The 17,001-nt window shown below is 43.3% G+C and overlaps 1 protein-coding gene across 5 annotated transcripts in view; it reads left to right on the forward strand.

Annotated features, from left to right (window-relative positions):
* Positions 1-17,001, forward strand: part of SYNE1 (spectrin repeat containing nuclear envelope protein 1) — a 566,819-nt gene that overhangs the window by 306,663 nt on the left and 243,155 nt on the right. For all 5 annotated transcript variants that reach the window (XM_056125930.1, XM_056125931.1, XM_056125932.1 and 2 more), the window contains 7 exons: positions 1,707-1,862; positions 2,001-2,171; positions 3,228-3,554; positions 6,623-6,775; positions 7,182-7,349; positions 10,323-10,499; positions 15,899-16,045. In XM_056125930.1, the coding sequence (XP_055981905.1) occupies positions 1,707-1,862; positions 2,001-2,171; positions 3,228-3,554; positions 6,623-6,775; positions 7,182-7,349; positions 10,323-10,499; positions 15,899-16,045 (1,299 nt within the window). The remainder of the gene's footprint in view (positions 1-1,706; positions 1,863-2,000; positions 2,172-3,227; positions 3,555-6,622; positions 6,776-7,181; positions 7,350-10,322; positions 10,500-15,898; positions 16,046-17,001) is intronic.

Below are 17,001 nucleotides of genomic sequence, written 5' to 3' on the forward strand. Positions count from 1 at the left end.
GCTGCCGGGCTATCTGAGAGGGGCAGAGGCATCTAACCGAGGTCGGTCGTGTGCAAGGCAAATGCCCTACCCACTATGCTATCGCTCCGGCCCATACTATAAAATACTATAAATTATACTATACTATAATATTTTATAGACTGTAAAATTATTTTGTAATTTAATTAAATGTTTTATATTTTCTTTCAAAGTGCTATTACCTTACTTTGTAAAGCTATGAGTGCTATTACTAGAATCATTTAAATTTACAGTTCTGATATAAAATTGTTCTGATATGCAGTTCACTGAAATAACACTTGATAATCAATTTTATTCTAACTTTCATGTAAATCTAGGGCACATGAAAAGTTTAATGCCTATGCCTTTGAAATTTCTTTTCATTGTTTATCTATTTTAAGACATAATATATGCCCATCTATTTTCTGTTTAAATAAATTTCACTTAACTAAACTGAAAATGATAACTGAAATGCACTTTGTATGGCATAATTTCTATTAGGTTATATGCAGCACATTGAAAATTACGTCAGAAAAATACATTCTAAATGCACAAAGAAAGAATTGCATCTTAAGATAAAATATAATTTTATTTGATTTTGATTACTGAGGTTACACAGTTTGCAATAGCATTAATGTTAATGTTTATGTCTTTGGTGGACGACGTTATTGCACCTCTATTTTTTCTTGATCTGAGTATCATATTCACAGGAAAACGGGTATAAGAAGTGTACAGTGGAGTTCATGCCCATTTCAATAAGCATAATCAATGGCTGAATAAATAGCAGTACTCCTGCATTAAAAAAAAGTGTACAATTTATCACATTGTGGTAAAAATTATTTCATGAGGTTATATATGAAATAGTTTTCAAAAATGTTTTTTGGGGAGAAGGGGCCACACAGCAGTGCTCATGGCTTACTCCTGGCATTGCACTTAGGGATCACTCCTGGTGGGCTGAGGGAATCATTTGGAGTGCCAGGGATCAAACCCAGGTGGGCCGTGTGCAAGGCAAACGCCCTCCCACACTGTACTATGACTTTGGTCCCTCAGAATTAATGTTCTAATCATATACTAAAATCAATTAATATTGAGAAACTATGCATTACTTAACCATAGATGAAGAGCACATAGATGCTATGTATATATAGCACAGTGCGTAGGGCATTTGCCTTGCACGTGGCCAACCTGGCCAACCCAGGTTTGATTCCTCCACCCCTCTCAGAGAGCCTGGCAAGCTACTGAGAGTATCTCGCCTGCACGGTTATTATTAATTTAAGCCTGGCAAGCTCCCCATGACATATTCAATATGCCAAACACAGTAACAAGTGTCACAATGGAGACGTTTACTGGGCCCACTCAAGCAAATCGATGAACAATGGGAGGACAGTAACAGTGATGTGTGTGTGTGTGTGTGTGTGTGTGTGTGTGTGTATAGAGAGAGAGAGAGAAACATTTATCCTTCTCACGAATGCCTCTGGTTGGGACTGTAGAGATAGCACAGTGCGTAAAGCCCTTGCCTTGCATGCCGAAGACCTGGGTTCAATCCCTGGCAGCCCAGATGCTTCCTAAAGCGGCACCAGGAGTGATCCCCAAGTGCAGAGCCAGGACTAACCCCTGAACACTGCTGGGTGTGAGGTTCCCCCCATCCCCACCTCTGGCAAATAAATGCCGAAGACTGACAATTTCCCCCTGCACTCTCGTCTTTTCAGAAGTGGCATGAGGGAGTCGTTGCCTACAGGGATGAAGTGGAGGAGGTTGGAGCTCGGGCACAGGAGATCCTTGACGAGAGGCGTGTGAGCAGCCGTCTGGGCTGCCAGGCCACTCAGCTCACATCCAGATACCAGGCCCTTCTCCTACAAGTGCTGGTGAGCAGAGCCCGGGCTCAGCCCGAGCATATCAGTCGCCCAAATGTTCTCCTTCCTCTGGCTTCCTACGAAGAGACCTACTCATCCCAAACCCCATGGCATCTGGTCCCATGTTCAACCTTCTTTTCTCTTTCCAAGGAACACATCAAATTCCTGGAGGAAGAGATCCAGAGTTTGGAAGAATCGGAATCATCCCTAAGTTCCTATTCAGACTGGTTCCACTCGACGCAGAAAAACTTCAAGAACGTGGCTGTCAAAATTGACAAAGTGGATAAGGCGATGATGGGGAAAAAAATGAAGGCTTTGGAGGTAGGATACGGACACTCAGCTCTCTCCCAAGATTTCTCTTTTACCTCAGCTACTCCGTTCTCTCACGGAGATGCTGGAATCGCGTGTATTTATTTTGCCAGGTCTGATGGGTGGGGGAGCTTGTCAAAAACTGGACTATATCTGAGCTCCGTTGGGAGGATCCTCCCAGGATGGGAGAAGCATGCTGAAAATAGACCCTAGACCAAACATGATTGCCACTCAATGCCTCTTTTGCAAACCACAACACCCAAAAGGAGAGAGAGAACAAAAGGGAATGCCCTGCCACAGAGGCAGGGTGGGATGGGGGGATGGGGGGGGGGTGGGAGGGATACTGGGACCCGTGGTGGTGGGAAATGGGCACTGGTGGAGGGATGGGTACTCGATCATTGTATAACTGAAACCCAAGCACAAAAACTTGTAAGTCTACAACTGTACTCATGGTGTCTCACTAATAAAAATTTAAAAAAAAATTCCCAAGTGGAAAAAAATGGACTATAAACTCACACAGCCTGCTTCTATGGCAGGTACTTTTCTCTTTTCTTCTCTCTCTCTCTCTCTCTCTCTCTCTCTCTCTCTCTCTCTCTCCTTTACCCACTCTCAGCACACATCTCCCATCCAGAGCAATCCCTTCCAATAGTCATTGTCATAATGGTTCCTTCTCTATTCCAACTGCCCTCTCCCCCGCCAGCCCTTGAGGCAGGCTTCCAACCATGGACCGTTTGTCCTGGCCCTTGTTTCTACTTTCCCGGATGTTAGTCTCATACTATGTGCCTTTTTTTTTTCTTTTGGGGTCACTCCCAGTGATGCTCAGGGGTTACTCCTGGCTCACGCACTCAGGAATTACTCCTAGCGGTGCTCAGGGGGCCATATGGGACGCTGGGAATTGAACCTGGGTTGACCACGTGCAAGGCAAACGCCCTCCCCGCTGTGCTATCCCTCCGCCCCACCCCCTTTTTTTAATCCCACAAATGAGTGCAGTCATTCTCTCATTTCTTCTCCTCAAGAAAAGAAAATGCAACTGGCTCAGTGGTGGCTTCTTCTTCCCTCTGTTCTCAGGGCTTGCTGAAAGACATGGAGAAAGGCCACAGTTTGCTGAAATCGGCTCGGGAGAAAGGCGAGCAAGCACTGCAGTACTTGGAGGATGGAGAGGCAGAAACACTGCGGCAAGAGATCCACAGTCACATGGAGCAGCTGAAGGAGCTGACCAGCACAGTCCGGAAGGAGCACATGACTGTGGAGAAAGGCCTGCATTTGGCCAAAGAGTTCTCGGATAAATACAAAGCACTGACACAATGGATAGCAGAGTCCCAAGAGATCCTACAGGGTCCGGAAGAAGCCAAGATGGAGCTATATGAGAAAAAAGCTCAGTTGTCCAAATACAAGGTAGAGCGTTGTGACAGAGTGATGAACAGGGAGGTTGGAAAGGGTGTGTGTATGTGAGTGTGTGTGTGCATGCACGCATTTGTGTATGTGTGTGTGCATGTGTGTGTGCGTGTATGTGTATGTGGGTGAGCAAGTATTTCTATGTGTGTGTGAAAGCATACATACGTGTGTGCACGTGTGCGTGTGTGTGCAAGTGTTTGTATGTGTACATGCATGTGTTTGTGTGTATGAGTGTGCACATGTGTGTGCATGTGTGTGAGCAAGTGTTTGTGTGTATGTGTGTGCGTGCAAGCACGCATATGGGTGTGCGTGCATGTGTGTGCATGTTTGTGCAAGCGTTTATATGTGTGTCTGCATGTGTATTCATGTATTCGTGTGTAAGTATGTGTTTGTGTGTGCAGGCATGCATATGTGTGTATGCATGTATGTGAGCAAGTGTTTGTGTGTATGTGTATCCATGTATGTTTGTGTGTATGTGTTTGTGCGTGTGTGCATATGTTTGTGCATGCGTTTGTGTGTGCGTGCAAGCATGCATGTGTGTGTGCATGTGTGTGTGCATGTGTGTGCATGTGTTTTGTGTGTATGTGTTTGTATGTGTGTGCACATGTGTGCATGTGTGTGTGTGTGTTTGTGTGTATTCTGGAAGGTGATTCTATCACCACTCACAGTGATGGAGCATGCAGGCTCCACATCAGAGTTCAGTTTCCATCTGGGAAAACCCTTTGACAATCAAAGATTGACTGAATGCAGGAGCTCCATTCCCGCAGTGTGTGCCAGGTAGAGGGCTCTCACCTGCACAGATTTCATCTGTTTCAGAAAAATAAATCAAGTCTCCTTCTGACCTTTGAGTACTGAAGGTTCATAAACTGACATTTGATAAACTAAAATGAGATCTAATTACCCAATGAAGATTATTTCTATAAATAATAAAAAATAATATAATAAATATTATATAATGTAATAATATAATAAACGGTCACGGTCCTCCCGTTGTTCATCGATTTGCTCAAGCGGGCCCAGTAACGTCTCGATTGGAGACTTTTGTTGTTACTGTGTTTGGCATATCGAATATGTCACGGGGAGCTTGCCAGGCTCTGCCGTGCAGGCGAGATACTCTCGGTAGCTTGCCGGGCTCTCCGAGAGGGGCAGAGGAATCGAACTCGGTCAGCCATGTTGGTTGCGTGCAAGGCAAACGCCCTACCGCTGTGCTATCGCTCTCGCTCAATATAATAAATAATAGTATAATAATAAAAGAACCAAACACATTCAAATTGGCTTTTGGAAGCATGTAGAGTTGGGTAGGACTCTGGCCGGGCATGTGTTTTGCGTGCAGGGGGGGGCAGATTCAATCATCCACACTGCCTCCTCCCCTGAGTACTAGAGAACACACCCCAAGGGACAAGCTAGGAGCAGTTCCTAAGCACTGTCAGGTGTGGCCCCCAAGCACAAGAACTCCAGGGTGTTAGGCTTAGTGACACAAGCCAGACAAACGCCATATGATTTGATTCATCTGGAACATATAAGAAAAAAGCAGGGCTAGGGAAAGAACTTAGCAGTAGAGCCTCACATTTGTGAAGCTCGGATTCTCTCTCCAGCATTGAGGAAGAAAGGGGTGGAGGATAACGGAAGGGAAGGGGAGGAGGGAGGAGCCTATAACATTCCAGTGTTTAGCAGAAGGAACGGGGAAGGGAAAAGGTGAGACTAGTAAAGGGATTCTTTGGTGTGTGTGCAGAAACTAGAATTAGGAAGCAAACATGAAATATATGATATATATATGTTTGCTTCATAATTATATATAGATAGATAGATACTGATTTTAGAGCTCTATACCTGAAAAGGTGTACCTTTATAAGATGTCATAAACTACCCAGTTAATCATTCTTAAAGATGAAGAATGAGGGGCTAGAGCCTTAATAGGGAGTTTGCCTTGCACGCAGCCGACCTGGGTTTGGTTCCTAGCATTCCATATGGTCCCCTGAACACCTCCAGGAGTAAATCCTGAGTACAGAGCCAGGAGTAACCCCTGTGCATCACTGGGTGTGATCTGAAATCCCACCCCCCAAAAAAGGTGAAGAATGACAGCGTTATTGCACTAAACGATATGCTTTGCGTACTCAAGTATTTCAATTACCAGTGCTCATCACGGTCACTGTCCTCCTGTTGTTCATTGATTTGCTAGAGAGGGCCCAGTAACGTCTCCATTGTGAGACTTGTTACTGTGTTTGGCATATTGAATACGTCACGGGTAGTTTGCCAGGCTTTTCCGTGCAGGTGAGATACTCTCAGTTGCTTGCCTGGCTCTCCTAGAGGGGCGGAGGAATCGAACCCGGCTTGGCGGAGCCAGCTGCGTGCAAGGCCCTACCCGCTGTGCTATCGCTCCAGCCCACCAATGCTCATATGTATAAATAACTTTTGTTCTCAGTCTGAACTAAGCAATGAGCTGTGGCTTTTTCGAGTTGTATTCTGGGGAAGCACTTCACAGCTTTGACTGTAGGTTTTTCCTCCCCCGGCCAATATGCTCATCCCCACCTTTGCCTTTTCTGCTGAGACCCACAGCTTGTCCTTGCAGACACTGCATATGCATCACATCTGCTTTCTCTCCCCTCTGCACTTCCACCCTCCTCCTGATCTATGTGGGTGCTCTGAGCTTATCCCAGCCAGCTGGCAGCTAGGCCTCGCCTCCCTCCCTTCATATCCAGCCCCTGCTGTGATGAACTCCGTGAGCTCCAAACCTAAAAGTTCTACCTTGCTCCCGTCATTCCATGGAAGAGAATGAGCTAGAAGCCAGAAACGGGCCTGGAGTCAGAGTCACCCACCATAATCCTTCCCTATGCTTCCTCTCTCCATGACCAGGACAGTGTGCAGTGTTGTTACTTTTCCTTTGTGTTTTAAAACCATATTGATCAGATGAGAAGAAAGAAAACATCACATTCTTACCTGATAGTTATTGTCTCATAAAGTATGCATCAGAATGTTACGTGGGGCTACAGCACATCCCCAGTTTTAGTGTCTGTTTACTTTGACACAGGGAAATGATCTGGCTCTTGTTTTTTCCTTTGTCATTCAAGTCACTTCAACAAATGGTGCTGTCCCATGAGCCCTCTGTAAAATCCGTGCAAGAAAAAGGAGAAGCTCTTCTGGAACTGGTGCAGGATGTTACTTTAAAGGACAAAATCGATCAACTGCAAAGTGATTACCAGGCCCTCTGCACTTCAGGAAAGGTGAGACGCCGTCAGAAACTCAGTGAAACCATATTGACCTGTTCCAACAGGAGATCCAGAATCTTTTTTCTCTCTCTGAAATAGTTAAGGACTACTATATATTTTTCCTTTTAGTTTACCTCTTGGTTTATTTTTTGTACATCGTTAAGCATTTGGAGTTAAAACCAATCATTTTTTATTGCTAGCACATGATTGACACGATTGAGTTTAGAGGTAGGCTGTGGTTTTCCTGGAGTAGCTCAGATGATTTAATTGGCATGATGGTTGTCCTTTTTTTTTTTCCTGTCCTCAGTGAGAGAACTTGACCTGCCCTGTGAAATGTATTGCATTTGTACAAATAGGAAAAAGTTTCAGTAGGATTCTGTTCCATTCCCTACAAGCCACCAACCTTTGCTTGTTCTGTCAGGAGCATGTTTGCAGTCTTGAAGTCAAAGTTAAGGACCACGAAGATTACAACAGTGAGCTCCAAGAGGTGGAGAAGTGGCTCTTGCAAATGTCGGGCAGGCTGGTGGCACCAGATCTCATGGAGACTGGCAGTCTGGAGACCATCACGCAACAACTCGCCCACCACAAGGTAAGCTGCCCTGTCAGGAGCTAGAACCACCACGCCCATGTGTGTGCACATGTGTGGGCATGAGTCTGTGTGTTCATGCATGTATGTGTAAGTGCATGCCTGTGTGCATATACACATGCATGTATGTGTGCATGAGTATGTGCATGTGTACAGCTGAGTAACTACATTGTATACATGTGTGTGTGTGTTTGTGTCCACATGAGTGTGGTATGCGTGACCATATGCGTATATGAAAGCATCAACCACAGTTAAATCCTAGCATTTGAACTCCTGAATAACATTAGAACAGATCACCACAAGTGATAGATTTTGCCACAGAATTTTCAGGGATGGCCTTTATCAAGGAGATTATCTTTCCTTTAGAAAAGTACAAAGTTAGGGTCTAGTAGGAATAGTCCTAAAGTCTGCACAGGAGTAATATTCCCTTCTTCCTGACTGTAGAGAGTTTCCTCCTTTCCTCTTCTAGAAAGTGGACAACAGTCCAGTCCACTCAACCAGGACATCACAGTAAATCATGTATGTGAAGGCATTTGTAAGCCACAAAGAATGATGCTGTTCTAAAGTGTTCTTACCCTGGACCAGAGCAATAGTTCAGCATACAGAGGATTGGCCTTGCACACAGCTGACAATAGTCCATCCCTACCACCCCATATGGTCCCCTGAACACTGGGTAGTCATCACTCCTGGACCACTGAGATCCATAAGTGATTTTTGACTGCAGAACCAGGAGTAAACCCTGAGCACAGCTAGGTATGGTCCCCAAAATACACAACAACAGCAATAATAATAATAACAACAGAAGAAGAACCAATAGATTATTCTTACCTTGATTAATATGTGTTTTGAGTAATTATCTGTACCACATTACAGATGTAGTGAGGTCACAACTGGGGGAGAAAGGGATCAAACCTAAGGTCATATACATGTCAAGTGTGTGCTCTACCACTGAGATACATCCCTATACACAGTTTTGTTGGGAAGTTTGGATGACCTCATGTCATGAATTTTAGTCATGACATGGTTGATATTCACTAATGGATCTTAAAGACATTAATTTCACTTCTCTGGGCCTTGGACTTCCTAGCCGTATCTAGTAGAACATCTCGTGGAATTACCTTTCTGTGTGTACTTGCTAAATAAAATGTAGTCAGATAACCTTATGGCTTGGTGGTTCTATTCCAGCTTAGAAGAAAGCCTGCTTTTCCTTGTGGTGGATATAAGAACCATTCACTCAGCACCGCTGGAAAAAGTGGTATATTCAGGCTACCGAGCCCCTCGAACCCCCCTCTCTCCAAGTTTCCCTTAGATATACTGACCCAGAATCCTGTGTTAGGTATGGCATTTGTCTTTAGCATCACGTATAGTTGGAAATTAACACTTTCTCATTTCATTTTTAACTTTGTTTTGGTTTGGAGGCCACACCTGGCAGTGCTCAGAACTTACTCTACTTTTGGGGATCATTCCTGATGGAACTTGGGGACTATAGAGGTGCTAGGGACTGAACCCTCTGCTCAGGGGATCACTACATGACAAGGTAGTGATATATGTAAACTGGAGTCAGCACAGTGGGGTGCAAAGCTTGAGACTATCATTTGTGAGCTATGTGCATCTGAGCATGTTATATAACCATCAGGGTTTTGACAGCTATAATAATGCATGTGATCAGGGCCTAGATATAGTTCCTGATTAATAGAAGATAGGTAAAGGTAAAAAGGTAAAGGCCCTCCCGTTGATCGTCGATTTGCTCGAGCGGGCCCAGTAACGTCTCCATTGGAGACTTTGTTGTTACTGTGTCTGGCATATCGAATACTCTCGGTAGCTTGCCGGGCTCTCCGAGAGGGGCGGAGGAATCGAACTCGGGTCGGCCATGTTGGCCGCTTGTAAGGCGAACGCCCTACCCGCTGTGCTATCGCTCCAGATAGGTAATTAGTGGCAAATGTTTTTGTTAGTATGCATATTTAGCCCTAAAAGTAAATATTAATATTCAATGGAATTGATATGTACTAATGTATTAATTTATATAATATTTTCTCAGAAATATTATATAAATTAATACATTAGTACATATCAATTCCATTGAATATTAATATATTATTGTGTAAGTTAATGCCACTGAATATTAATAATGTACAATAAAGAATAATTAGATTACTTAATATATAAATTATACTACCATTACTGGGCTGGAGCGATAGCACAGTCAGTGGGTAGGGCATTTGCCTTGCACGTGACCAACCCAGGTTTGATTCCTCAACCCCTCTCGGAGAGCCTGGCAAGCTACCAAAAGTAGCCCGCCCACACAGCAGAGCCTGGCAAGCTCCCCATGGCATATTCGATATGCCAAAAACAGTAGCAAGTCTCACAATGGAAACATTACTGGTGCCCGCTCGAGCAAATTGATGAACAATGGGAGGTCAGTGCTACAGTGCTTCTATCATTATTAGAGACATGAACAATTTTCTTCTCTGTTAATAATACCACGGAGCAGCTTCCTGTCTGAGACCAGCCAGCTTCCTGTCTGAGACTCTTTTCTTTCTCCCCTTCCTTCTTCTATTTCCCTCCCCCAGCTCACTCTGGTCTTCAAGTTGACTTTATTATTCTCTACGTAACGTCTCTTTTCCTCTTGTATGGGAAATACATCGCTGTTTTTGCTTTCATTTGCTACTCTAGTAACTGAGATCTATTGTAATATTCCTTTGAAAACTCCCCCAAAGAGTCAGATTATCTTTTTTTGTTGTTCTTTTTGGATCACACCAGCAATGCACAGGGGTTACTCCTGCTTCACGTACTCAGGAATTACTCCTGGCAGTGCTCGGCGGACCATATAGGATGCTGGGGATCAAACCCGGTATCATCTTGCACTCCCTGCTGTGCTAATTGCTCCAGCCCCAGAGTCCGATTATCTTAAGCTTGCTATTTGATAAATATTTTAATGCAAAGCCTGGTTACACAAACACTGTTTCCTTTCCATAGGCAATGATGGAAGAAATTGCTGGTTTTGAAGAACGTTTGGACAATCTTAAAATGAAAGGCGACAACTTGATCAGCCAATGTGCAGACCACCTTCAAGCGAAACTGAAACAGAATGTGCAAGGACATCTGCAGGGCACGAAGGATAGTTACTCCGCCATCTGCAGCACAGCCCAGAGGGTGCGTTCTACTGGAATGTTCTAGAATGAATCAAGGGGGGGCGGGGGGCTGGAAATGTACTTTAGAGTCTTAAGAATAATTTGGATGCTTAAGTGCTGTTTTCATCCAGATAGAAATGGAAGATGGAGTGATTTCACATTTTATGCATATACTGAATATATTGTCTATTTGGGGCCATAGAGAGATAGTTCAGTGGGCTGGGGTGTGAACCTTACATGTTCTAGTCCCTGAGTCAGTTTGATCCCCAGTTCTGCATGGCCCCCAAAGCAACAGTAGTTGTGATTACACTGGATTAAGGTGAAAACAGTGAATTTCAGGCATTTCCCCCAATTTCTTGATCATAGACATTTTTTTCAAATGTTTGCTTTTCTTTTTTTTTTCCTTTTTTTATTAGCCAGCCCGGTCAAGCCGGGTTCGATTCTTCAGCCCCTCTCAGAGAGCCTAGCAAGCTACTGAGAGTAGCTTGCCCACACAGCAAAGCCTGGCAAGCTACCGTGATGTATTCGATATGCCAAACACAGTAACAAGAAGTCTCAAAAAAATGGAGACGTTACTGGGCCCGCTTGAGCAAATCGATTATTTTTATTTATTTATTGAATGAGAGATTTTTATTTATTTATTGAATCACCGTGAGAGCAGTTACAAAGCTTTCAGGTTTAAGTCTCGGTCATACAATGATCAGTCAAACACCCATCCCTGCACCAGTGCACAAGTTCCACCACCAAGAACCCCAGTATACCCTCCATCCCACCCCTCCCCCTGCCTGTGAGGCAGATGATTTCCACTTAACTCTCTCTCTACTTAGATTACATTTATTATTTTGACAAAAGATGCACCATTGTTATTTGGAATTTCCCCCCAACAATCAGACCTGCTGGGGTTCATTCTGTTATTTAAGCAATTCATTGAAATGTTAGATTTTATCATTTATTTCTAATTCCTATTTGATTCTTTTTTAAAAAGAATGTGCTCATTCTTTTATTATAATTTCTTCTTAAATTACAGATTTTATTCCTTCTTTTATTTCTTTAGCCACTGAAACACCTGTTTCTTACTATCAATGAAAATCAAGATATTTGAGAATAATATTTACTTTTGCTTTTCTTGATTGTTTGTTTGCTTGTTTTTGTTTTTTTGTTGTTGCTATGTTTTCTTCTTGTTGTTTGGGGCTATATCCTGCAGTCCTTGGGGCTTACTCCTGGCTTTGCACCCAGGGACAACTCCTGAGTAGGCTCAGGGAACCATAGGCAGTGCTAGGGATTGTACTTGGGTTGGGCACATCCAAGGTAATTACCTTTCTTCCTGTACCATCTTTTTGGCTTATGCTTCCCTCCTTTTTATTAACACATCATCAAATATGTTTCTATTCAGCCATTTATTTTATAAAGGGTCTGGAGCGATAGCACAGTGGTAGGGCGTTTGCCTTGCACGCAGCCAACATGGCCGACCCGAGTTCGATTCCTCTGCCCCTCTTGGAGAGTCTGGCAAGCTACCGAGAGGATCTCGGCTGCATGGCAGAGCCTGGCAAGCTACCCGTGACGTATTCAATATGCCAAACACAGTAACAAGTGTCACAATGGAGACGTTACTGGGCCCGCTTGAGCAAATCGATGAACAACGGGAGGACCGTGACCGTGAAATATATTTTGTAATTCTCACAATTCTTTAAAAATTTTCTGCAGCCTAGATCCTGCTATAATCCAGTATTTTTACTCTACTGAAAATAAACAAAAAGACTTATAAGCACAAAATTTGAATTATATGTTCATGGATATACTTCCACCAAAATGTAACTTCTATGTTATAGAAGTCAAAGGTGGGTAGGAATTACCTTTTTAACAAAACTTGAATGAAGTTAATTTATTTTTATCAATTTAAATATTTTAAATGATATTCCAATGGTAAAGGTAAAGGTAAAGGCCCTCCCATTGTTCATCGATTTGCTTGAGCGGGCCCAGTAACGTCTCCATTGGAGATTTTGTTGTTACTGTGTTTGGCATATCGAATACATCACAGGTGGCTTGCCAGGTATTCCAATGAGTCCCTGTATTTTGTTATACTGGGCTGTTCAGAAAGAAATTGGTCAATAGAAATTGACAAGAAGTGACAAGGGGGGAAAGTCTGTGTTCTTCATAATAATGACAATAATAATAAATAGTAATAATATAATAATATATTATATAATAATAATATGATAATAAATGCTAGGTGGTGGTGAAGGTGCAAGACCTTTGTACATCAAAACCATAAAAGCTAACACTATTGTTACCACCCTATGTAAAGTACAATAGAAATATTTTAAATGGGGGAGAAATATTTTAAATTGAAAAATTCTTGGTGATTTCTGGTAATTCCCTCGACCTGAAAAATTCACTTTCAAGAGTTAATTAAAAAGAGAGACTGGGAATGAGAAGATAATACAGGGTGTAAGGTGCTTGCCTTGCAGTGTAGACACTTCTCAGCATCACATTTGGTCCCTCAAACACCACCAGGAGTGATTCCTGAGTGAGAACGGAAGCAGAAGTAAGCCCTGAGCACTGTGTATGTGACCACCAGTTATTCCCTGCCAGTTGAAGGCAGGGTGAAAGGATTGTGGTCCCTAACAGATAATTGTAAAAGAGAGGGAATTGTGGAAAGTCCCAAATGCCAATTCAGAGTTTTCTGATAAGGTTCTCCAAGCACCAGCAGGCCAGGAGTCAGTGCTGGATGTGGTCTGAAAATTTAAAGAACAAAAAACAAAACAAAACATTGGCAATGGTTCAAAAGACAAACATACCTATTTTAAAAGTAGCTACGAGTCTATGAACATAGCGAACCTATACTTTTGGTTCAACATTTCAAAAGAAGAAAAATCTTTTCCCTTTTCTCTTTGGAGTAAGAATAAAGAGGGGTCCTCTAATGAAATTGTTCCATGGCCAAACTGATGAATAGATGACTTGGAAGAGCATAATTCAGTGGTTGCTTCTCTTGTCTGTATGGAAGAGCTGAAGATTAATCTGATTTCCTTCTTTTACTTCATTTTCTAATGGAAAAGTTTGTTCCAGAAACTTCACTGACATATTTGGCCTTGATTTCTAATAGGATCAAAGATCTTGAAAGCAATCATATTTCATTCTGTCTTTTGGGTAAAATGGAAATTAGTTGGCTGATTGAGAATAAATTAAATTTAATAGACATATTAGGTAATGTTTGGATTTCTCTATTTTCTGAGAACATAGCTTCTAAAATGAAATGAGGACGTGCATTAGCTCTCTTCTCCCCTATTAGAATTCAGTTTCAGTTTGGTTTGGTTTTAAATCCTTTGTTTTTGTAGCAATCTTTAAAGAAGAATGAGGTACTCACTGTGTGTCCCTGAGCAGAACCTGTCCAGCCACTCTGAAAGTGCTTTATAATTGGCCTGGGGAGGCTTGGAACTTTAAACTTTATTTATTTTTATTTTTTTTGATTTTTGGGTCACAACTAGCGATGCACAGGAGTTACTCATAGATCTGCTATCAGGAATCACTCCTGGCAGTGCTCAGGGACCATAAGGGATGCTGGGAATTGAACCTGGGTAGGCTTCGTGCAAGGCAAATGCCCTACCCGCTGTGCTATCGCTCCAGCCCCCAGTTTGGAACTTTAAACTTGTCTTTGGAAAATAAGCTCCCTGCATTGTGACTCTCATCAAGTTGACTCAGTTCAACAGAATAATTTCTAGAGAACTGGTCCATATGGATGATAACAGGATGGGAGGTTAAAGATGAAAGTTGTTTCCACAAATATTTTCCCCTTAAGCATCAAGCTCTATACTTCAGTGAAAAAAGATTTGGTCCACTGAAGAATCTGCTTACCCCTGCACACCAGAGGCCATGAAATTCAAATAAACACTAGGTTTCTTACACCTTTTGTAAAATAATTATGTAATTTTTTATTGAATCACTGAAATTACAGGGCTTCAAAATTATTCATGATGTAAAAATCTCAGGCATACAATGTTCCCACACCAGCTCCTTCACCACTCTTCACCAGGGTCCACTGCCTTCCACCAGTGTCCCTGGTTTCCCTCCAGCCTCCCAGCCTGCCTCTGTGACAGGCACTTTCTCTGTTTTTAAAAAAATAATTTATTAGCTCATTGTGACCTACAGAGTGGCATAGCTATAATTGAGTTTCTGGTGTGCAAGATTCCAACACTGATCCCTTCCCCCAAGGTCCCCAGTTTCCTCCTGCTTCCCATCTTGCCTCTTTGACAGACTATATATTCTTTTTCTTTTTTTCTTCTCATCCCCCACCCCCACCCCCAACCCCACTACCTTTTGGCACTGTGATTTACCATACTGTCACAGAGAGGGTATTATGTGTGTCTCTTTATCTCCTTTTCTGCTGACACATTTGAATGATCTGTTCAAATAAGCCAACACTAAATTAAATTAACTACCTCTACTCCAGTGGCCATAGTTGCCCGGTATCACATTTAGACATCTAAAGGAATCTGATCTTCCTCTCAAGTAGTGATGTCGTGCCATATGGATTTCTTAATTGTGAACAAACACTGTAGAACTGTAGCACTGTCCTCCCGTTGTTCATCGATTTGCTCGAGCGGGCCCAGTAACATCTCCATTGTGAGACTTGTTGTTACTGTGTTTGGCATATTGAATACGTCACGGGTAGCTTGCCAGGCTTTGCCATGCGGGCGAGATACTCTCGGTAGCTTGCCAGGCTCTCCAAAAGGGGTGGAGGAATTGAATTTGGGTCGGCCAGGTTGGCCACGTGCAAGGCAAATGCCCTACCCACTGTGCTATTGCTCCAGCCCCTTTATTTTTGTGAACAAAAAAATGAATAAAAACGTCATTGGAAATAGATTATCAGAGAGGATAAAGGCCACATCTTGAGGACCAGAATAGGGGTCTCTCTGGATCCCACCTGGAAAGTTCTGTGTTTCGATTTGTTCCTTCCCTAAAGGAGAAAGTTAAGAGAAATACCAGTGATTTCTTTCTGATCTCTTCAGAAATGCTCTGTGTAACCAAAGAGCATTTTATTTTTACTTTCAGCATAAACAAAAGAGCAATGTTTGTTCAGAGGGTATGGGGCGGGAGAGAGAAGCTGCCACAAAACTGCTGGCTTTGATCATTTCCTTCCAACACGGAGGGATTGTGAGCCGGATCTGCTTCCATGGGCCCTGACCCCATCGCCTGCCCTGATCGGGGTGTCTGTGCAATGTGTGGGTTGGGAAGTTACAGTCTGGAAATGTTCATGGAACTCCTTTGTAGTCTTTCGGGAGCTAAGTGAGCTCGTGGATAACTCTGTGGCATCAGGCAATCCTAGAGGTGATGATGGTACCCCTTGAAATGGACTTAAGGCTTTGTCTGTTTCCCGTGATCCACGACAGCTCTGCCAACTGCAGTGTGACCTTTTTGCCCCAGGTGTACCAGAGTCTGGAACACGAGCTTCAGAAGCACGTGAGCCGACAGGACACTCTCCAGCAGTGCCAGGCCTGGCTCTCCGCGGTGCAGCCTGACTTGCAACCCAGTCCACATCCTCCTCCGAGCAGAGCAGAAGCCATGAAACAGGTACCAAGCACCTGAAAGTGTCGGTTACTCTGGGATTTGTGCAGATGTTTCAGGAAAATGTGTTGGGTACCAGGTAGCGGCCAGGTGGGGCTGGCTCCCCAGGAGAATGCAGTGTCTGTGTGGCACTGCTCAGGGGAAAGTGAGGCTTTGTCTTTCAAGACTTTGGAGTCCAGCTTATTCCCCTAGCAGCAGGACCCCCCACCCCTCCTCTTAATGACCCATTTTGGCTCCATCACCTTCAGTACTCCCAGACCTCATGTAAGTCTCTTCAGAAATGCTCTGTGGATCCAAAAGTGGAAGTTCCTCAGAGCAATGGTTTGGTGCCCCACATCAAAAAGAGAACGTGCAATATAGGATAATAACAAGATGGGAGAAATGCAAAATATCAAAAGGGAATAGCTATATTATTCTGGACCCTAGATTATAGAAATAGAAAGGACAGAGAAGAAAAAAAATCAAGGGAGGGAGTAAAAAGAGGAGGATGACAGGTAATAAAGGAAAGGACCAGGGAAATGCTGTTAGCATGTTGATGAGGTTGAGGTATATGTATTTGTCTGAAACAGAGCTCAGAGGGTGCAGTGCCCCCCCCCCCCCCCCCCCCCCGGGCAGGTCAACCTGTAACAAATAGCAGAAATTGACCTTGGTATTTTTCAGGAGAACAAATTCATACATAAGAAAACAGAAAAGGAAATCCTGAACCAAGACAGCAAATGTCTTAGTACAGCTCCTATGGTAAAATACTATTTACAAAAACATACGAGAGAGAGAGAGAGAGAGAGAGAGAGAGAGAGAGAGAGAGAAGTGCAGACTTCAGATAGCATCAGAGAAATATTTCACTTCCGCTTCCTATGCAGAGAATACAGAGCCACAAGGAGAGGCTTTGCTTGGACTTAAGAAAGTCGGGAAGTACTTCTGACTTTCCTGCAGAGAAAGGGCAATCTGTGTGGTGGTTGGCT

The sequence above is a fragment of the Sorex fumeus genome, unplaced genomic scaffold (assembly GCF_029834395.1).
Source record: "Sorex fumeus unplaced genomic scaffold, SorFum_2.1 ptg000061l, whole genome shotgun sequence".
Taxonomy (NCBI): Eukaryota; Metazoa; Chordata; class Mammalia; order Eulipotyphla; family Soricidae; genus Sorex; species Sorex fumeus.